The following is a 21,748-nucleotide window of genomic DNA, read 5'->3' as shown; positions in this document are numbered from 1 at the left end:
GCAGTGACAGGGATCAACTCCAGGGTCTTTAGGTCCTCCAACAAATGAGCTATATCCCCAGCCCAAAGTAATGCTTTTTTAAATACAGAGTTTAGAATGTGTGTGTGTGTGTGTGTGTGTGTGTGTGTGTGTGTGTGTGTGTGTAATCTCCAAGTTATGGCACTACATTTGAGACTAGGAGAATCTAGTCTCAAATGTAGTGGTGATCAGAGGTGAATCTAAAGAAACTTGACTTTCTTCCATAAATAATGTTTTAGAACATTCAAAAGGAAAACTGTGGTCTTTGGAAATGACGTAAAATTGCTGACAGAAGGCAGTGGGGTCCAAGCATGCCTGGGCATGCCATCCACTGTCCCTGGCAGTCTATTTTTATTGGCATTTGTAAAGACAGCAGATGCAGCCCCAGAGCGCCAACACTGGTACGGTGGCCCTCACCAGCACCCGTTTCTCAGAGCTCGGATACCAACAGTTGGATTTGTTGGATCATTGATGCCAGAAACAAATCATCGAAAGGACTCTCTTCACATCCCAGACCATAATATTGTACTTGGAGAGCCATTGGCAGTAGATGCCCTCTCCATGGGAGAGTTAGGGAAACGACATCACTCAATTCGGAAGATAAAGAGCAATCTACAACATCCCAGCATGTCCCAGGGGAAATAAACCAGAAGAGAGTGGATTAAAACGGGGCTATTGCACAATCCATCACTTTTCCTGCCTAGCGGCCCTGGCTCCACCCCATTTCTCTTGGGGGGTAGTAGTGCTATTGCTGTGGTTTTCTTGACATACCGAGTGTTATTCACTACACCTGAGACAGTAGCCATGCCATTCTAGACAAAGGTTTAGGCACCTCCAGCTGTGCCCCAGTGGGCAGTATCAGTCCACAGCAGCACTGTTCCTCCAAGTCCCCATGGAGCCACAGCCCATAATCATGGCGGTGTAATGAAAGGTCAGCCGGCCAACTGAGCCGCCAGCAGCTGACGCGGGTGGGAGGAGTCCGTCTGCTGAGGAGGTCAGGGGAGGTGTACTCAGCCCATCTGCTCTCTCCTTGCTGGATTTTATTTTATTTTTCAAATTTAGTCTTCACTGTGAGAAATACTCTGCTGTCTGAAGATCTTGATGTCCCATCCCGCTGCTGTCGGCTTCTAATTATACAAGCCTGCAAGCAAGTAAGCCCTTTCTAGAAATGGAATTCCTGTCTTTACTGCTCCTTGGAATTAAATAATCAAAGGCAATTTCTTTGTAAAGATATCACACCCCTTAATGTGCAAATATACATGGGAACATAACACGATCTACCTCGGCTTCCTCAGTAGCTGGGCCTGTAAGTAAAGAGCACTGAGTCCTGGAGTCATGTTAGGAGAGTCACACTCTGAGGTAAGAAATAAAGGTAGCTGGGTAGCTTGAGGCTGAGCACTTGCGTAGTATGTACAGTGCCCAAGTTCGATCCATATATGTACATATGACATGGCCACCACACTCATGAACTCAGAGTAGCTTTGGTTACCTGCATAAAATGGGGCCATGTCCCATTAAACAATCCCCCATTCATGATCTTGTAGTCATTGCTAATTAGACTTACTGGGTCACAAAAATACAAAAGACAAAAAAATAGGAGAGAGGGGACTCAGTGGGAAGGGGAGGGGACTCAGTGGGAAGGGGCGGGGATTCGGTGGGAAGGGGAGGGGACTCAGTAGGAAGAAGAGGAGATTCAGTGGGAAGGGGAGGGGATTCAGTGGGAAGGGGAGGGGATTCAGTGGGAAGGGGAGGGGATTCAGTGGGAAGGGGAGGAATCAGTGGGAAGGGGAGGGGACTCAGTGGGAAGGGGAGGGGATTCGTTGGGAAGGGGCGGGGATTCGGTGGGAAGGGGAGGGGACTCAGTAGGAAGAAGAGGGGATTCAGTGGGAAGGGGAGGGGATTCAGTGGGAAGAAGAGGAGATTCAGTGGGAAGGGGAGGGGATTCAGTGGGAAGGGGAGGGGATTCAGTGGGAAGGGGAGGGGATTCAGTGGGAAGGGGAGGAATCAGTGGGAAGGGGAGGGGACTCAGTGGGAAGGGGAGGGGATTTGTTGGGAAGGGGCGGGGATTCGGTGGGAAGGGGAGGGGACTCAGTAGGAAGAAGAGGGGATTCAGTGGGAAGGGGAGGGGATTCAGTGGGAAGGGGAGGGGATTCAGTGGGAAGGGGAGGGGTACAGTGGGAAGGGGAGGGGCTCAGTGAGAAGGGGAGGGGCTGGTGGTGAAAATGACCCAAATTCATACATGGATGAAATAGTTTATGAATAAAAAATAAGTAATATAGTCATAAGGCACAAGCTGACATTTAATTTATATATAACATATAATCACAGAACTATAAAACTGGCTGATAGCTTCTTTCAAATAAAACTTTAATATCTATTTTCCAAGTCCTCGTCCTCCTTCCTCTTTTTCTTCTTTTCTTTTTCTTTGTGATAGGATCTTATATAGCCTAGGCTGTCCTCAAACTTGGTACTATGCAGAGGATGGCCCTGAATTCCTGATTTTCTTGCCTTCACCTCCCAAATACTGGGATTACAGGTTTGTACCACTTTACACATCTGGAGCTGTAATCTGTGTGTGTACACATGTAGACCAGAAGCAATACCTTGGGTATTGCTCCTTAGGTGCTGCCTGCTTTTGTTTTGTTTGTGTGTTTGTTTGTTTGAGATGGTGTCCTGGAAGTCACCAAGAAGGCCAGGCTGGATGGCTGGAAAGTCCCAGAGATTGATCTTCCTTGAGGCAGGATTATGAGCAGATGTCTTTTCACAACTATATTATTTTATGTTTATGCGTGCTTTGTCTACAAGTATGTCTGTGTACCACATGTGTGCTTGGTGCCCTCGGAGGCCAGAAGAAGTCATTAGATCCCCTGGGACTAGAGCTGTAGATGGTTATGAGCTGCCATGCAGGTTCTGGGAATCAAACCTGGAAAGGTGGCCAGTGTTCTTACCTGCGAGCCACTTATCCAGTGTGTCCCTCACACCCCAGTTCTGGTTTTCAGAGACAGTTCCTCTGGGTAGCCCTGGCTATCCTGAAGCTCACTCTGTAGACCAGATTGGCCATGAATTCAGAGATCCGCCTGCCTCCTAAGTGCTGAGATCAAAGGCAGGCGCCACCATGCCCAGCTCTTCCCATCGCACCCCTCCTTTCAAAAGTGGGTTCTGTAGATCAAACATAGTCCCTTATGCTGGCAGGACTTGTGCTTCTCCCAACTGAGCTGGAAGATAGAATCTTCACACTTACTGAGCACCTACTATGAGTCAGAGGCAGCAGGTTTTATTTAAATACCTTCTACCTTCAAGTGAGTCTCTGCATTTTCTCTTTTTTCCCTTTTCCTTCTGAAAGCCAGAAAAGAAGTGCTACAGGGGCCAGATGTAGATGGAGAAGCTTTGAGAGCCAGAGAGTGGAGCCCACAGGTTTCTGTTAGACACTTCACAGTCTGAGCAAGAGACAAAATGAAACCAAAAGATTCTCGAATACCCATGCATTTTCCTGTGTATTTGCAAACAGACCCTTGGATATACCTCTTATATCCAAGAAACATGAACATCTCCCGAGAACATGCTTCACTGAGTACACCCCAGGGTCCTTATTCATCTGGAAGACAACTCAAGATTGGAAGTTCAAATCCCACTAAGGCTGCCTGTTAGCAATGTGACTTTGTGCGACTCACTTAACCTCTCTGAGCTGTTGATTTTTTTTTCCCACTACTAAAATGCAAGCTTAACACTTACATCAAGTGTTGGGATGATTAAATGACATAAAGTATAAAGTATGTCATTGTGAGAACAGCTCTGTAAGGTGGATGCCATCTCCACTTTACAGGTGTGAAGAAGCTAAGTGAGTCACCCAGGGCCTCATGGGAGCAGGAGGGAGAAGTCCGAGATTCATCGAAGCTCCTGCAGACACTTGACTGCCTGTCTCCACTGCGCGTGGCACAGATGCATCCATCCCCCACTACTGCCCAGAGAACTTCCCTTAAAGGGGCTATCCCTGATAACTGGGCATTAGCTGAGTGGAACCCCTGTGGCAGGTTCTCAGTCTGCCAACAATGCAAATGACATCAAAGCACCCCTATGTATGTCAGTGGATGGGGTGACGTCACAGGGCCCGACACTAGGACACACCACACTGACAACGTACCTGCAGGTGTATGACTTTCAAACCAGCCCTGCCTTTCCTGCTCCTCTCGCTGAGGCATCTGATACATGAGTCCATCTTTAGTTCCAGTGGGTGGGTACTATCTGTGGTCAATGCATTACCCACACTGGCTTAATCCACATTCACATGCTTGTTCTCTGCTCCTAGTCTACACCAGGGCCAGGTCAAAGACAGAAACTTTTAGGAAAGCAACATGAAATTGTCTGTTTATTGGGGCAGGGGGTGGGGAGAAATGGAAGTGTGAGGTGGTCTAGACTGTAGCTCAGCCGTGGACTGCTTCCCCAGAAATAAGAGTAGTGACACAGACACAGAAAGTATTAGTGCACAGTGCCCTAGGTTAGACCCCAGTACTGTAGACACTAGACATGCTGGCATCTTTTCTACATCTGGAGTTTGAGGGAAGCCTGGGATATGTGACATCTTGTCTCAAAAGAAAGAAACATTTTTTTTTAATGCCTAAAAAAATTCCTTCTTCTCACAAATATCAAGTTCCCACCATTGGGAACTGGAAGCGCACTGGTGCTTGCAGCCCTACCACTGTAGTGCATAATGCTGGCTTACGTTTCTGCTGCTACGATGTTCCAACCTCACCCCGGCCCCAGAAATACAGAACCACCGTGGAATCATAAGCTAAACAACGTTTTCCTGCCTAAAAGAAAAAAAAGCCTGAAATGTAAGGATGAGAGATGAGTGACAGGGAAGAGACAGGAAGCTGGGAGGCGGGAACATGCAGTAGAAGCAGGCTGTGTGCAGCCAGATTAGTTTCACCTATCAACAGCCTTCACAGTCTGCTCTTCTGTTGGCCATGGTAATTAAGTAGCTGTGCTAATTGGTTTCACTACTGTATCCCACAGAGTAAGGCTTTTTCCCATGAATCTGTAACTACTTTGGTATTTAATAGTACTAACTATACCATGAAAACTTACTACACTAACCAGATACTATCCAGCACCGAGGTTAGTCAGGACCTGTATCCTGAGAGAATAAGAAACAGGGTCATTGTCCCAAGGAAAGAGCCAACTAGGAATTTGTTTCCATATCATTCTGGCCTCTAGGTACCAAATTTATCCATCTGATGGCTTCTTGACACTCAAGACCAAATCTCTTAAAAAAAAAAAAAAAAAAAAAAAAAAAAAAAAAAACCCAAAACTTTCTTTTACTACCAGCTTCCTCTTCTCCCAGACGGGGGCGCTAGAGAGCTACAGGCTCTTTTCTGTTTCAGTCAGCCACACCCTGGCAGCGCTAGCAGCCTGTTCTGCTCTTAGCCCCGCTGTGTAGCCCTGACTGTCCTGAAACTAGCTCTGTAGACCAGTCTGGCCTTGAATTCAGAGATCTGCCTGCCTCTGCCTTCCGAGTGCTGGGCCACCCCAGCTGCCATTTTCTCTGAAGCTTCTAAATTGAGAAACTTCCAGTTTCTTATGCTCTTTGAACCCAAGGACATTCATATCTGTTTCCTGCATCCCACCATGTTAGTTGGTCTGCTCTACCATCCAGCTGTTGTTCTATTGATGTCGTATAATAATTTAGCTGTAAAACAGTTTATATAGTTTCTATTTCTAAATAGTACTCATATTGCTTTAAAAAAAAACATTTCCAGGATGGAGAGACGGTTCATCTGGGCTCACAACCAAAAATAAAAAGAAGCACATTTAAAAGTTTTTATCTTATTTTTAATAATGTACGAGGGGCTGTGTGCATATGAATGCAGTGAGGCCGGAAGAGGAGGCTGGAGTTAAAGACTCCCGTGAGCCACCAGGCACGTGTTCTGTGTCTTCTGCAAGGAGAGTATGGCTTTAACTCTGAGCAGTCTCACCAGCCCCTTCTGCTTTAAGGTAGAGTCTGGGTATGTAACCTGGGCAAGTCTAGAGCTTAAGACTCCTCCCACCACCTCCTCCTGAGCGCTAGGGTTCTGGATGTGCCGCCACACACTGCTTGCCGCGGTTACTAGAAACTGATTCTAAAACTTGATGTACTTGAAGTCCATCTGTACAGCCATATCTGCTAGTCTGGGGAATCACAATCCACTCTGCTAGGTCCACTCTCTTCAACACTTTCCTTTGTATAATTTATATTGTGCACCTAAGTATCTGGCTCTGGGCACATAGATACACTTGTGTGCCCTAACAAACCCACCCCAACCTTCTTGTGTGAACTGAATGAGAAGACACAGGTTAGGTTGGGCTAGCACACTGCAAGGCATGTTGTCACTAGCCTTCTTTCTGAAATGTGACAGTGGGTCAAAGAGTTTTGAAGAAAGAGGAGTTTTCAATAACTGGGTGTGTCCTTGGGAAACAAGGCAGGTGTCGCCCCTGGTGAGCTGCTGGCCTGGCCAGTACAGCATCAGGAACTCATATGTGCTGTGCCCATGTGTGCTCTTCAGAGTGCAGAGGCCTAGCTGGGCGGTGGTGGCACATGCCTTTAATCCCAGCACTTGGGAGGCAGAGGCAGGTGGATTTCTGAGTTCGAGGCCAGCCTGGTCTACAGAGTGAGTTCCAGGACAGCCAGAACTACACAGAAAAACACTGTCTTGAAAAACAAAAACAAAAAAACAAAAAACAAAAAAAAACAAAAAAAAAAAAAAAAAAAAAGGAAGAAAAAGAAAAAAAGAGTGCAGAGGCCTGCGTTCATTTAGAGAGAAATGGGACAAGCTGTTCTGGAGGTGAAACCCCAAGGAGATGGGGGCCATGACACTGAGCCCCAGGTGCTGAAAAGATGACCAAAGCTTCCGCCGTATAGGTCTGGCCCTGGCTCCAGAGACACCATAGTGAGGTGTGAGGGAGACTTTCAAAGGAGGCTATTCCAGCATCAGTTATTGTAAAGACTGGTGATGGGTGGGGGTGTCACTCACTGGTGGAGTGCCTGCCTGGTGCTGTGGTTTGAATGTGAAATGTCCCCTACAAGTTATGCATTTCAGCGCTTGGTCCCCACATAGTGGCCCTATCTGGGAGGCTGTGGAAGCGGAAGCAGGCAGAGGAAGTAGACCACTGGGGGCAGACCTTGAGGTTTTATAACCTGGCCCCATTTTCTGTTCACTCCATTTCCTGACGGCAGATGCGATGTGACTAGATGCCACTCAGTCCTGTCCCCAGGCCTTCCTCATCATGCTGGACTATATTCCCTAGATCTGTGAACCAAAATAAAACCTCTCTTCCTCAAGTCCCTTCCTTTAAAAGCTGTTTTTTGTGGGTATGAATATGTGGGTATATATGTTCATGTGAGTACCTGCACATATATGTGCAGGTGTGTGGGGGTGTATATGTTCATGTGAGCACCTGCACATATATGTGCAGGTGTGTGGGGGTGTATATGTTCATGTGAGCACCTGCACATATATGTGCAGGTGTGTGTGGAAGTCTTCCCTGTCGCTCTCCATCTTAGTTTATTTTTGAGACATGGTCTCTCTTGGAACCGGAAGCTCAATTGATTCAGCTAATTGACTGGTTATTGAGCTTTAAGTATCCACCTGTCTACTGACCCACCCACCCACCCGTCTACCTAAGCTGCAGACACATGACCCCTGGCTTTTAGGTGGGTGCTGGGATCCAACTCATGTTCTCATACATATATGTTAGGCCCTGTACTGACTGGGCATCTCACCGACCTTTAAATTGCTTCTTGGTAGATATTTCTGACATACAGAGAGGGAGACAACAAACACATGTAGTCAGAGGATATCGAACCCTGGCTTCCATCCCCCAACACCACATGAAATGGGCATGATGACACACACCTGTAGCCAGGACCTGGGAGGGAGGGGCAGAGGAACAGACACTCAAGATTCGTCTTTAACTACATTGTAAGTTTAAGACCAGTCTATCGCAGAAAGGAGGAGGAAGAGGAGAAAGAAGAAGAGAAGAAGCCAGAAGAGGAAGAGGAGGAAGAGGAGGGGGAGGAGCAGGAGGAGGAACAGGAAGAAGGGGAGGAGGAATCACAACCTACTTTATGTTTCCGTAGCAGGCCTCAGGACGAGCAAAGGGCATGATTAGATGAAAAGAAAAGAGTCAATATTCTATTTAAGTCTGAACCCAAAGGCCCATGCTGCGGGTGAGAAAAAGCTGGAACAACATCCAAGTTCTACCTCTGACCTGATCTTTGCTTGGTCTTCTATTTCCTCCTTGTCAGGCACACGAGGGACAAGGAGCCAGTGTTCTTACTGCTCTGACAAGGTCTGTGTAAACATGCTCGGTGGCCAGACTCTCGAGAGCCACATTTCTAGCACGTGACACCTTACAAATACAAACTAAACTCGTCACCCCCAGGGTTTTACTCATCTTGGCATGATTATGGCCATCGAACGCCACAGAAAAGGAAGTTGGTCATGGAAATTATTATTAGGAGGGTCTATTCCATATCCGTGCTCTAGGGCCTTGTTATAAGTAATTTACTGTCACTGAAAAACGTAGAGTTCCTAAGGCAGGAAAAGCCTGGAGAGAGTTTTGTTCATAAATAAATGCCAACACTTAAACAGTAACGACAGCTTCAAACTCCAGGACGTCCGAAATGAACATATATACCGCCTGGGTGATTTATTACAGTGGCGTTTAGGGTCCAAATGGTGAGATAATTCAATTCCACCTGAAGAGTCATTACATGGCCGAGCCTAAGAGATGCGCTCTGGGTAAGAGGCGATGTTTCTCAGGTTTTCCATTTCAAACAAATTATTTCTGAATTTAGGATATCATCCAGGCAATTCCTTTAGTGATATGTGGCCCCCTTGGGCAATTAAAAACATTGATATGATGAAAGAAGTTAGGGGCAGATGCCAAATCCAGCGTGATCCACAGAACACAGAGGGAGCCATGGAGATCACTGAAGACTCAACACGAGGCAACATAATCCTTCCTAGGCAAGGAAACGTAAGTTGAGCAGCAAGCCCAGACAGCAAGCAGACTCCTCAGCACGAGCACCAGCTAAAGACAGACCGCCCTCCAAGCTAAGCTCTTGCCGGATGTGTGGAAGGGGAGAGACTGTACTGAGGGAGGCCTCACTGGCCCGAGGCAGCCTTTTCCCTTCATTCCTTACCGGCTCACATTCTCACCAGCCTTCAGGCTTTTTTTTGGAACACGAGCTCATGTAGCCCAGGTTAGCTTCAAACTCATTTAGGAGCTGGGATTGGCCTTAAACTCCTGGTCCTCCTGCCTCTACCTCTATAGTGCCAGGGTTATGGCATGAGCCACCACATCAGCTGAGGGTACCCATAAGCAGGCAAGGACAGAGTGGTCCTGGCCAGTCAGAGAAGGAGTCCCAGGTTTACGTACCATCTAGACCATTGTGATGGCTGTAGTTTCTTTTCCCCAGAATGCTCAGAGACGTGTGGTTCGGAGTGGCGAGCATCCTCTTGGTAGCTGGCGTTTGCAGGCTCGGTGGAGATCGAATTACATTAGGTTTCTTTGCGGGATGGATCTCTGAGAGGGAAAAAGGTTTATCAGCTCAGAGCATGGTATTGGAAATCTGTGTGGACTCTAACACAGCTAATAGGCACATATCTTTCCTAATGACCTTAGAGTCCGTCCCTTATGAGCCAGCCATGGACTTGCATAATGAGGTAGCTTCAAGTGTTGTTACCATGGCTCTGCTTATCAAGGAAACTGGCTCCTCCCCTGCTGGCTGGAGCTCTGAGCCTCAGGTTGGGAAGACAAACACTCAGAAAGCCACTTCAGAAGGTCACTTGCAACATGAGATTTGCCAAGGGAATAAGGCACATGGCTTCTTCAGTACATTAGAAATCTAAAGAGCATCGGCAGAGGCAGCCTCAGAAAAATGTGCCGCTGTGCTCTGTCCACCAGGAGAGCACGCGGCACATCTGGTGTGCAGCGCTGGGAAAAACAAGATTCCTCCTCTGGCTATGCAGCCGTCAGCAGGTCTGGGGCCAGCACTGGATACTCTAAGCCCAAAACATTTCCATGACGATGAAATTTGAAACTGGAGTTCAAACACTATAGTCAAAATGTAGATGGCACACTGTGACCAAGGCAATGTCATAAAACTGTGATGTGTATGTGGTCCATGGTTAAAGGTCTTTGCTGAACACCACAGAACCTGACACCACCGGTTCTTCTGCAGAAACTGCAAAATCCTGGTGGAAGTGGATTTAAAGACCTACGGCCATAATCAGTATGAATGCCTTTGCTCCAAAGCCCCACCCATCCAACGGTCCTCAGAGTTGTCACCTAGCATGTCACCTGTATGTATGTTCACCTGCCCAATGTGAGAGCCAAAAATAGCAAAATTTGATGAAATTTAGGAAAAGACACTCAGGCTGTTACAACTATACAACTTGGTCTGATCAAAATCTTATACTTCTTAAAATTTAGGCATTGTTCGCCAGCACCATCTGAATTAACGATGTCTTCCAGCAGGGCACTGATGGTTTGCCAGCCTCACTCTTCATTATAACCTCCCGCCCCTGACCTGAGTGAGGCAGTGAACTCTTTTAACCCTTTAAGACCTTAGATGCACTGACCCTTTGACTCTCTAGTTCTGTCAACCTTAGGCTGTATGAAAATACTGCTCCTATGTTTTCCATCCCTTTAAAACCCACAAAACTTTCAAGACTAAGATCAACTACTACTGTTGCCAAGAAGGTAGACCTAGCACGCAAGAGCGCTAGCCACTACCAGGGCTGCACGTGCCTGTCGTGCATGAAGCCTGAGCTCAGTTCTACAAACCTCCTGACACACACACACACACACACACAGACACACACACACACACACACACACACACACACACACACACACAGACACACACTCCTTCCTCCAAGTGCCCAGTGCACATTAAAACCTGTAATTTATCACACCTAACGTCTTAGGCCATTGCTTTTACTGCATGCTTTCCCTGCTTGACTAAAAGTTTTGAAGACATGGTTTTATTTATTTGGTGTCCCCCAAATTATATTCTACAGTGTGTAGAGTAGCACACACATGGAGATGGGGCTCAGCTCAGCCCCATCTAAGGACAGACCAGTCAGGACTTAACTGGTAGGGACAGGAGACATGCACAGAAGGTGGTCTCTACTCTGCAATGTTAAACTCTTGTCTTGTCAGGTGGGAAGGGGCCTCCAGGAGTTGGTCCTGGAAGAGACTATGGCCTTATTACCCAGGACACGCCCATAACCATGTGATATGTGGGCAGACGTGAGAGCAAGCCTTGCTTCTGTTCTTTAACTGTCTTGAGGCAGGATCTCAAGTAACTGAAGCTGACCTTAAACCCCTGATCTTCCCAAGTGCTGGGACTAGACATGTTTTCTATGGTTATTTTATTTTATTTCCTTTCCTTTCATTTCCTATTATTTCATTTTATTATATTTTGGCAGGGTCTTGTGTAGGCCAGACTGACCTGAAACTCTCTATGTAGCTGAGACTTCAAGCTCTCTGGCCTTTGAGAACTAAAACAGGAGCTAAGGTATCAGAGCAACATCAATGTTGGCGCTCTGGGCTTCTGAGACAGATAACACATCAAGTTCAAGGCTACACTTTGATTTTTCAAAGATCAGATGCCTGAAGTCTGAACACTTCAAACACATAAGTATTCTTGGCAGCGAAATGAGGCTCCGTGTAACTCGGAGTATTTCACCTTTACTGAGAAATGAAAAGGAAATATTGGCACCGCAAAACGCACAGTCTCCTTCCTTCAGAAAAGGAATGCACTGTGTTCTACTCCATCCATCTTAAACCTTTAGGAGAATATTACTGCTTAGTAATTCTTAACACCGTTCTAGCTGTCATATTTCATTGTGTAAGCAGAGCTATCATCTTTGGAGATTTCTGAGTCACGTGGCATAATAGATATAGAAATAGAAAACAATATAAATGCTTCCTTTCCACATAGCCAGTGCATCAAAACTATAACCCTCATGTTTCTGAGGCACCTGGGAATCGAACCCAGGGCACGGTGCATTCTAGGCACATGCTCTACCACTAAGCTATACACTTCGCCTTTGTGGGAGTGGAGCTGTTTTGTTTCTGTGGGTATTTATTTATTTATTTATTTATTTTGGCTGTTTGCTTTTTGTGTTTTTGAAAGGGATAAGTTTGCTTTGGGGTTTTCTTCTCTTTGAAGCAAGATTGCAAGGTCTAGTGTAGTCCAAATAGACCCTCACCTCACTATGTAGCAAGGTTGACCTCGAACTCCTGATCCTTCTGCCTCCACTTCCAGAATGCTAAGATGCAGGGGTATGCCAACACTCTTCACTGCTTTTGGGTTTTGAGGCAGGGCTTGCTGGGTAGCCTGGATGGTCTTAGGTTTATGGATCTTCCTGTCTCTGTTGAGTGCTGGGATTTATAGGCCTTAGTCACTATGACTGATTTTTCCCCCTAATGTTGAAAAATCTATTTTTTTCCTAAAGCTGAAAAACCTGTTTAATTCTGTTTTAAAGCAGTCCTCTATTTAAAGGAAAAGGCAAATTAGAGATAGTATAAGGATCTGAATAAAAATTAAAATTAAGGATACTCACCCTGTATTATTGAATAACTTTAAAATGCCATCCCCTCTGCCCATTAGTTTGCTTGGTTTCGTTCTTGTTTTCAGATAGGATCATGCTAGGTGGCTAAGCTGCTTTGGAGCTCATAGCAATCCTCCTGGCCCAGCCTCCCAAGTGCTGGGATTATAGGCAGGAGCCACCATAGTTGGCTTTTTCTTTTCCTTAGCCTATGTCTATTACAGTTAACCCACATTTAATTCGGCAATTTTTTTAGAAGTAAACAAATATATCTAACTCTGTGCAATTGATAAGAATTTCTAAGACTAGATATAGATATAGATACTCAATTTTGCCCATTTGAAGGACTTCAATAAAGTCCAAATCTGCATTTCTAAAGACAAGATGTCTACAGCACATGAAAGGAGTCTCCTGAGTCCTTCCTGTGTTAGACAATACGCACCTAAATACCCAATGATACACGACAAAGGTTTCCTGGTGCTTTTGCTTTTCAGTGGGCTTCCAGAAAGTTCAGCATGTCTGTCTGCATCTGAAGAGAGAAAGAAACATGGAGACACCAGTGAGGTGGTTTCTTCTACCTTTAACACACAACACAGAAATAAAGGGTGGGGGTGGGGAGGGAGATGCAGAGCACCCACCCTGTTCCCACTACTTCCTCCTGGTAGAGAAGATTGTCTTGAGTTTCAGATCCCTGTACTGAATGAGGGGCTCACACCTACGCTCACACTAAAGCCAATTGAGTGTAGGTCTCACACATACCATGTGTGCTCACCTGAAAAGTGATGGAAACAGGCTTCCTTTTTAGTTGTGACATTTCTACATTATGATAGAAAAATACTCAGAGTACAGGCAAGGTGGGTCAGATCCTAATGTAAGATTAATATGGCTTGAAAACAAAACAAACCAACGGTTGGAAGGGCAACACATTCAGCTACCCCTCAGCTTAGCTGGAGTGGGCTGCACTCAGAAGCCTTGGCCTGTCTTAAGGAAACTGATCTGCATAAGATGGTGGCCTGGCAAAGTCATTTGGTTCTGTTACTGCCCTCAGTTCCATCCCATACAGTGATACTTGGGCTGAGGCTTTAAAGGTCCCTATGTGCACCCAGCAGTCACAATGTGAAAGTGGACACTGACCAAGAAGTTTTCCTCACCTCATACCATATCAAAAATATTTCAGAAAAGGAAATAAAACATACAACATAAACACCGTACTTTAAAGGAGCTGTCATCAAGATGGGGTCAGTGTAACATTATCATGGCAAAGAGTTGAGGTCAACACAGTTTGAAGGACCCAAAAAAAGGTACACGGAAAGTTTTTAAAATTAGACACTGTCATAAGCTTATCGATTGCTTTGGCCGATATAGATCTATTGTGTTTATGCTTTGCCCCATCTCCAAATGTATGACAAATGTCTCCTCAAGGGGTTTTGAGCCTAGTAGGGACCTTTTCCTTTGGCAAGCTGAGACCAGTCCTAGGCACACAGATGGAAGCTGCCTTTGACACCCATAGGCATTCTTTGCATTTAGCTTCAAAACATACAATTCAATTTGGAACCTCAAATAACTTAAAAATTGAGCTTGTTGTGAACACTAGTCCTTCTTCACCAAGGACATTTAAAAAAAAAAACCAGAACTATTAAGCAGATGGCGGAAATAGCATTTAAAAAAACATTAAAATAGACAAGGCAAATGCTGTGGGAAGCTTAGAAACCCCAGAAATCTAAGCCAGTGCCACAAGCAGTTTATCTATGCTGCAACCACTGATAACTGTAAATGACCCTGTTTCCCCTTCACTCAGATGATTACCTCTGCAAGAGGTACTCAATTGTGAAGCTTTTCACCTGTTACTGAATAATAATGAAGGCAGAGGCAGAAGCAAGCACATCTTTAGCAAGCGTATTTAGAAATACCCTGCAAAGATGAAACACTGGTCGAACCACCATGCACTGACACCAACGTTTCTTCTTCCTATGTCTACTTTGCCTAAAACTCTGGTCATGTTTGGGAAAGAGACAAGCAGAAATACATTTGGTTTTTTGTTTTTTCTTCTCCGTTAAGTCAAGTAGCTTGAGTGAATTGTCTTGGTAAATTCCTCAGCATTTTGGACAAAGGCACTCTCCATAGTCCTAGTAACAAGATACGCTTTGCCCTTTAGTCTGCAAGAATACCAGGAAAACTGTCAATGTGGCTACAACTGACTGATACCGGATGTAATGACCATTCTGACAAGAGCCACCAAACCCAAAGATGGTCACCGCTACACCAACCAGGTTTCTGCTTTAAACTGCAGCAAACTGTCTGTAGTTTCTCAGACTAGTCTCACCATTATGTCATATTCCTGGGGAAAGTTTACAAGTCTCCCTCTGGAGAGCATAGCTCTCTAGCAGGATCGTATTTCACTAATATGTCTATTTTAAAGAGAGTAGTTGGTATTGAGAGTTATCAGTCAGTTATAAAGAAATCAGGTTGAAAAGTGCTAAGATGGCCTGGCCTGGCTTTCACATGAGAAAAACAGTAGGAAAACCACATTCAGCTCACAGGAGCGCTTGCAAACCGCACTGTGTGATCAATATTGCTACATCCTGGTCTACAGGCTAGGCTACGCCAAACTTTGTTGATCCTTGATCCCCAAATTACTCACCATCTCTGGCTCAACGGGGTGGAGGCCACTACAAGAGTGTGGACAACAGAAGCAACTGAGGACTGACCACAGATGCCAGAGAGAACCAACACTGCCCAGAGAGAGTGGCATGGCAGGTGTCACTCACGTCACTGACTGGGTACTAAGCTCACTGCTTGAGCTTCCTTCATCAGGGCAAGCATCGAATATTGACACGTTCATGTCAACCTCTGAGCTTTTCTCTGACGTATTGGAAATACTGGGGGTGGAAGGAGATCATAAGATAGAAAAGTGCAAAATATACAGGATTGATTAAAATGCACAAACAAAGGAAGATGGCTCAGTGGGTAAAAGGGCTCGGGCACAATTTGACCTGAAATTTGGATTCTGCAATCTAAGCGTGCCCCTGGGGAAGATGGGAGATAAAGGCAGAACCTCCAGAAGCTCACAGGCCCTCTAACCTGGTTTATGAAAGGCTGCCTCGAACAAGATAGGCAAGGGCCAACAGCTGTCCTGTGCACTCCAGTGTGTGTGCTTCTGCACCTTGCTCTCCATATGAGTAACCACATATACACACTCAAAAAAGCCAAACCCTGACACGGTCTTTCTAGATCTCTGTCAAACAAAATGATCAATAGAAACAAAACAGAAGACTCAGATACTATAAAACAGTTTTTGGTAGAAATGTTTAGCCCAGTGTAGTGGTGCATGCTTAATCTCAGCCCTTTGGAGGCAGAGAGGCAGGCAGATCTTTGTGAATTTGAGGTCAGCCTGGTCTACATAGAAACTCTGTTCTACTTCCAAACGGGGGTGGGGGTGGGGGTGGGGGGAGGGGGATGAGAGTGGGGAAGGGGAGGGAGGGAGGAAAAGGGAGAGGGGGGAGGGTGGGAGGAAGAGAGAGAGAGAGAGAGAGAGAGAGAGAGAGATGTTAAGAAAATACAGCATAGACAAAGTAGGAGGAAAGTGTTGGCACCCCAGATCTGGAAGTAACCTTGCTAAGATAAGGTGTCCAGAGTTCAGGAAGACTTCTAATAGAAAACAGAAAAGAGCAAAAATAATTGAGCAGAAATGTAAATGCCTTTCAGATCTTTGCAATGATTTCTATGTCACTAGTAACAACACAAAATGGAAGCTGCGCCTATGTCTCATCCATCAGCTGCATAAGGTGTTGAAGGTGGGGAACAGCTCTGTCGAGATTCTTCAGAGGTGGGCATCCATTCACTCGAGACAGTAGTTGAGAATATAAACTAGGTTTCTAGGACACAATGGGTAATGGCTATTAAAATTCAAAATGTATGACAGTTACCTCTGAAGAACATTTATCAGGAAGGAAAAAAGGTTATGTGATTTAAAAACATTTGCATAACTTAAAAGAAAAAAAAAATGGAAGGGACAGAGCAGTTACAAGTTTAAGGCGAGCAGTTACAAGCACCTGTGAGCCTTGTAGACTCAGGTTAGGTTCCCAGCACCCACACTGCTGCTCACAACCGCCTGTAACTCTAGGCCCAATGAGATCTGACCCCTCGTCTTTTGACTTCCGTGTGTCACACATACATATAATACACATACATACATGCAGGCAAAATACTCATATACGTAAAATAAAATAAATTAAAAAAAAAGAAATTTAAGTAACCATTGAAGGCAAACACTATTAAACCGGCAAGAGAAGTAACCCTATATGGTTCCCTCCTGCTGCTTTAGAGTTGAAAACTTCGGGAAAGTGTGTGCAGTTGCTAACAATAACTTTCGTTTGGAAATCTAAACAAAACAAAACAAAACAACCCCAAACCTCCCCATGGGGTCTTGGACACTTGCAAAGTTGAATTCACATCTTCAAACAGCAAAATCTCTTGAGGGGACACAAGTACCTTCATGATGGGATTACTACTGGTCTATGGGTTCCTTGCTTAATCATCTCTGCAAGCTGGCAAGGTGGCGGGCAAATCCCCACCTGCTCGGCTAGAGAGATTAGCTGTCTCTGAAATGCAGCTCATGTGCCCCTCCAGTTAGCTTCAGTGTGAGGATTCTGAATATCAAATACCTGTGCTTAGGTTTAAAAATTTTTGTTACATACATATCACATATGTATCCTATATACTTGTATTTCTGTTCTGAGATAGGGTCTGGTATTAGACTCCCTATGTAGCCCAGGCTACATATTTCTTTAATAGAAAATGCATTCCTGTAAAAAATGAACAATGGAAAAAAAAACCTCATCCTGTTTTTTTCCTAGCCTCCCACTTCCCTTTCCCGCAGCTATTAATTCTTGCAAAATCCCCATTTCCAACATCGCAAGTCTTAGTACGTGGTCATTAATGAACATAAAAGGTTATGGAACTGGTACTTCCATAACAAATCTGAAATGCTCTCTTCAACTAGGGGCTACCTTCTGAGGCAAGTTCTTAGGTGCTGGCCATGCTTTCCTGGGGCTGCAAGCTCGGTGGCTTCCCTCTTCTGCACCCGAGACCCCGTAATCTCTCCAACACCGGCTCTGGTGCTGTGCTGAGGGAGCCACAGTCCTTTCCTTACACTACTGACTAGTCCAGATGTAGTCACTACAACTCTATTCTTCAGTTCTTAAAGATTGATTTTTTATTTTATGTATATGAGTACACCATTGCTCTCTTCAGACACACCAGCAGAGGGCATCAGATCCCATTACAGATGGTGGTGAGCCACCTGATGTGGTTGCTGGGAATTGAACTCGGGACCTCTGGAAGAGCTGTCAGTGATCTTAACTGCTGAGCCATCTCTCCAGCCCTATTCTTCGGTTCTTTAGAATTATAAGCTTCCACCTTATCTGAAAGTACATCTCACTATATCAGTAACTCTTGCATTTTATAGAGATGGGGCAGTCAACACTGCCTTTAAGAAAGCAAGGGAAGCTTATGGAGGAACACACCCCCACACCACACACACACCACACACACCCCACACACCCCACACACACCCCCCACCCCCCACACACACCCCCCCCCCCCCCCACGGCATTCCCAATGGATCAGAGACTCATTTGCTTGTGGACATTAGGTTACTACAGAGCTGAGATAAAAGTGTCTACTGGAGAGGTTAGAAGAATGGACAGACAGAAGAGAAAAGATAAAGTGAGAATCAGCTAGATGCTAGGAAAGGAGTCCAGTAAGTCCAAGTAAGCAACACTGACACTTTAAGTTGTAAGGTAAAAATTGTTCTAAATGTCTGATTCTCTATGTACTTCAATGAAGATAAAGAAGAAAATAAGGTTTTGGGGTTGTTTTTTTTTTTAATTTCATTGCAACAAACGACTGCTCTTCCCTTATTATTTTCCATGCACTTGAACAAATAGAATATAGACAATTTAACCCTGAATCTTTTCTTAGCAGCATAAACTTTCAAGAGACAAGACTGAAATGAAGTGACAAAAACTCACTTCGCTGAAACTACTCAGAGCAAAGATGACATGCACCGAATACACCGAAAATCTACCGAGGGCCAAAGGCAAAGCAGCCTGCCTAGAGGCCGGTCCCTTTGCTGACGGCTTCTCTTCCATTCACTAGAAACAAAGATTATACCGGGCCCTAGCCAATCATTAATTTTCTGTCTGAAATGTTTCAATTATTCCTAATAAAGTATATAATAATGTGTTTTAAATCATCTAAACAGTTTGGGTGAATATGTTTATTTTCAAGGTCCTTAAAGTGGGTGAAAAAATAGCAAGTCCCTAACCCCAGAAATGCCAGGACAGAACCAAAGATAAGCCTGAATTCTCAATTATAGTGACATGACGCAGCCGACTCCCTCTACTTGGGAGACTGAACAGTCGCCAATTTTCACTCTTCTTATAGGCTTTTGGCCTTTAAGCTTAAAAATCTTTTAACTTTCAATTTTCTGCTGAAAATTATTTTTATAGATAAATTCTTTTTCAGTTGTCATTTTTTTTATGGATGTCTTCTTTGAATCAAAGTGGACATCTCATCTTTATATTTTTGTTGTTTTGAAACAAGGTCTCATGTCACCAAAGCTGGTCTTGAATTCTCTGTGTAGCTGAGGATAACTTTCAACTACTTATTCTCCTGCCCCTACCTCCCCAGGATCACAGGTACTCAGCTTCATAATCAGGTTTTATTTAAATGGAAAAAGCACCTGAGCCGGGCAGCTGTGGTGCACACCTTTAATCCCAGCACTTGGGAGGCAGAGGCAGGAGGATCTCATGAGTTTGAGACCAAAGTGAGCTTCCAGGATAGCCAGGGCTACACAGAGAAACCCTGTCTCAACAAACAAACAAACAAAAAAAAACAAAACAAAAACCAACCAAAACAAACCAAACAAAAAACAACAAAAAAGAAAGAAAAACAAAGAAGAAAGAGAAAGCACCCAAATATCTTTTAAGATTTTCCAATCTGCCCTCTTTTTTTTTTTTTTAAACCCTTTAAGGAGAAAATGTATGGTGCTACCAGCCATGTACAGCTAACACAAATTATGTGTACATTTTCAGACATATGGTAATAAGAGAAGAGCCCCCGGTCCCTGGAGCAGATAACCTTAGTTCTAACATCAGCAACAGAAAGGAAACATAAGCCAGACTAGATGTGGGGAACAAGAGCGTGAGCCACAGAGACGCTGACTGGTAATGTATGACCATGAAATGGAGATCACACGGGACAGAGCGCTCAACCTCAACAGGCGCCACTGGTGAAAACCACAGGTGAATGCTCAGGGGGTGTTCTTAAGGAGGGTTCTTACAGGGACTTAAAACTCATTACCCTCACAAATACAGGATTGGTTAGGAAGCACTGTGTCTCCTGCAGTCTGTATGATGAATACCAAATGTTCCTGGGAAGACGAAAGCTTTGTCAAGACGTAACTCCTAACTAGTATAAATTAGCAAATTTTATTAAAACCTAATGAATCCTTAAGACTGGGTTGCGCTGTCTCCTTAGGGGCTTTTATCATCTGTTGAGTTTATACTGCCACACTACCAAATAGGCAGGTGTGCTTCACTTTAAGGTCCCTCTGGGCAACCGTGTCACAAAAGCCCGCTGGGTAAGGTCACCTCCTCCACCTTCTGATTAGTGCTACTCTGAAAATTGACAGGGATTTCGATGTTGTTTCTCAGGGTGGCATGGTATAAATGGCAGCAGACAAGAACAATGTTTAAAAAAAAAAAACAAAGGCTGTACACAAGAACTTATGTTTATTGCAAACAAACAAACAAAAAGAGAGAGCGAGGGAAAGAGAGGATGGCAAGGAACAGAACGTGTAAGGTTAAGAATTGAAAAGCGTCTTACATTCTGCCCTAATGGCAGCATAATTAATAGCGACAAACGGCCGTCTCGCTGCCTGCCGCAGCCGCAGGGTGTTTTTGCAGACCTGACGAGCAATTTTTGTGAAATACGTAGTATGAAGGAAGAAAGCTTGGCGGGTCTTCACTGCAGACTTGGGGCTCCCAGTGTTCCGGACCGGCATGCCCTGCAAGGCCTGCCGGGATAGGTGGCTTCTCACGCGTGGGTCCTGCAATTGCAGAAAACAATGGAATGTTCAGAAGAGAACACGCCAAAGCACACGGCCACTTGGAAGCATCTGTAACTCAGGAACCTGCCCCTCGAGGGAAACGCAATAAGAATGCAGGGAGTGCGCAGGGCAGGGGCGGACCTCAGTCCTAGATCACAGGCGCCATCAAGGAGAAGCCAGAGCGGCCGTGGACTGTTTATTATTTGTGAGGAATCCGGAGATACCATCGGCTCTGACAGGGATTTGCTTCCCTCTGGTAGACATCTTCCACCAGTGCAGGTTTACCAAGCTCATCCTTCTACCGTTCACAAGACTGGGCCCTTGTCCCTCCACAATAACCAAGGAAGGAAAAGGTTTAATTTGTGTTTGCTATTTTATGTAATAGGATGTTCTCAACAGTATCTAAAGGTTGCAACTTGTTTTTAAAAACAAGACTATTTGTAAGCTCTACTCTCAGGCAAACACCTCCCACACACATTCTTCTTCTTTTTTTTTTTTCCTGAATAATCTCAGAAGACCAATATTTTGAATACCTGAGAAATCCCACGTCTCCCAGCTTCCGTGTTCACACCCACCATGAATATACAGCGCTGTTTAACACTAAAGCCCAGCTTTGTTCATTTGTAAGTTGTCCTGTGTTGCATTTCTGCTTCCAAGGAAGAAGCCAACAGGCAGGTAATATGGCGTTTTCAACCTGCACAGACTTCACTCACATACCTCTGCAGTAGGGCTGGGAGACTTCTCTTCGTCTGACTGGGTAGGCATTTTCAGACCTCCGTACTTTTTCCAATACAGCCAGCAGGTCGCGCAGAGTCTACACTGCATATTAGGCGGGCCCCAGGAATACCACTGGTGAGACTGTGTGGCTAAAGACAGAGGAAAGGGATGCCATGAAATCCATCATCTCAATTTCATGGAGCCTCAGAGACACCCTAAGCCACAGCTAGCGTGCAGTGCTGCTCACAGTAGCGGCTTACAGTAGAGTCCACGAGCTACTTTACAGCTAGTTTCCCAAGGC

The 21,748-nt window shown here is 45.0% G+C and overlaps 1 protein-coding gene across 7 annotated transcripts in view; it reads right to left on the bottom strand.

Moving 5' to 3' along the window:
• The window catches only part of Mta3 (metastasis associated 1 family member 3), a 117,190-nt gene that overhangs the window by 10,750 nt on the left and 84,692 nt on the right, over window positions 1-21,748 (bottom strand). For 3 of the 7 annotated variants that reach the window (XM_034513981.2, XM_034513984.2, XM_034513983.2), the window contains exons 13-16: window positions 21,448-21,596; window positions 20,508-20,730; window positions 13,060-13,146; window positions 9,436-9,582 (exon numbers count right to left, since the gene is read on the bottom strand). In XM_034513981.2, the coding sequence (XP_034369872.1) occupies window positions 9,436-9,582; window positions 13,060-13,146; window positions 20,508-20,730; window positions 21,448-21,596 (606 nt within the window). Of the gene's footprint in view, window positions 1-7,790; window positions 9,020-9,427; window positions 9,583-13,059; window positions 13,147-20,507; window positions 20,731-21,447; window positions 21,597-21,748 lie in introns of those variants that run through there. The other 4 variants (XM_076942384.1, XM_076942385.1, XM_076942383.1 and 1 more) reach the window with 3 other exon arrangements.

The sequence above is a fragment of the Arvicanthis niloticus genome, chromosome 11, assembly GCF_011762505.2.
Source record: "Arvicanthis niloticus isolate mArvNil1 chromosome 11, mArvNil1.pat.X, whole genome shotgun sequence".
Taxonomy (NCBI): domain Eukaryota; kingdom Metazoa; phylum Chordata; class Mammalia; order Rodentia; family Muridae; genus Arvicanthis; species Arvicanthis niloticus.
The sequence above is the reverse complement of the archived record's forward strand: the minus strand, read 5'-3'. Positions and strand labels throughout refer to the sequence as shown.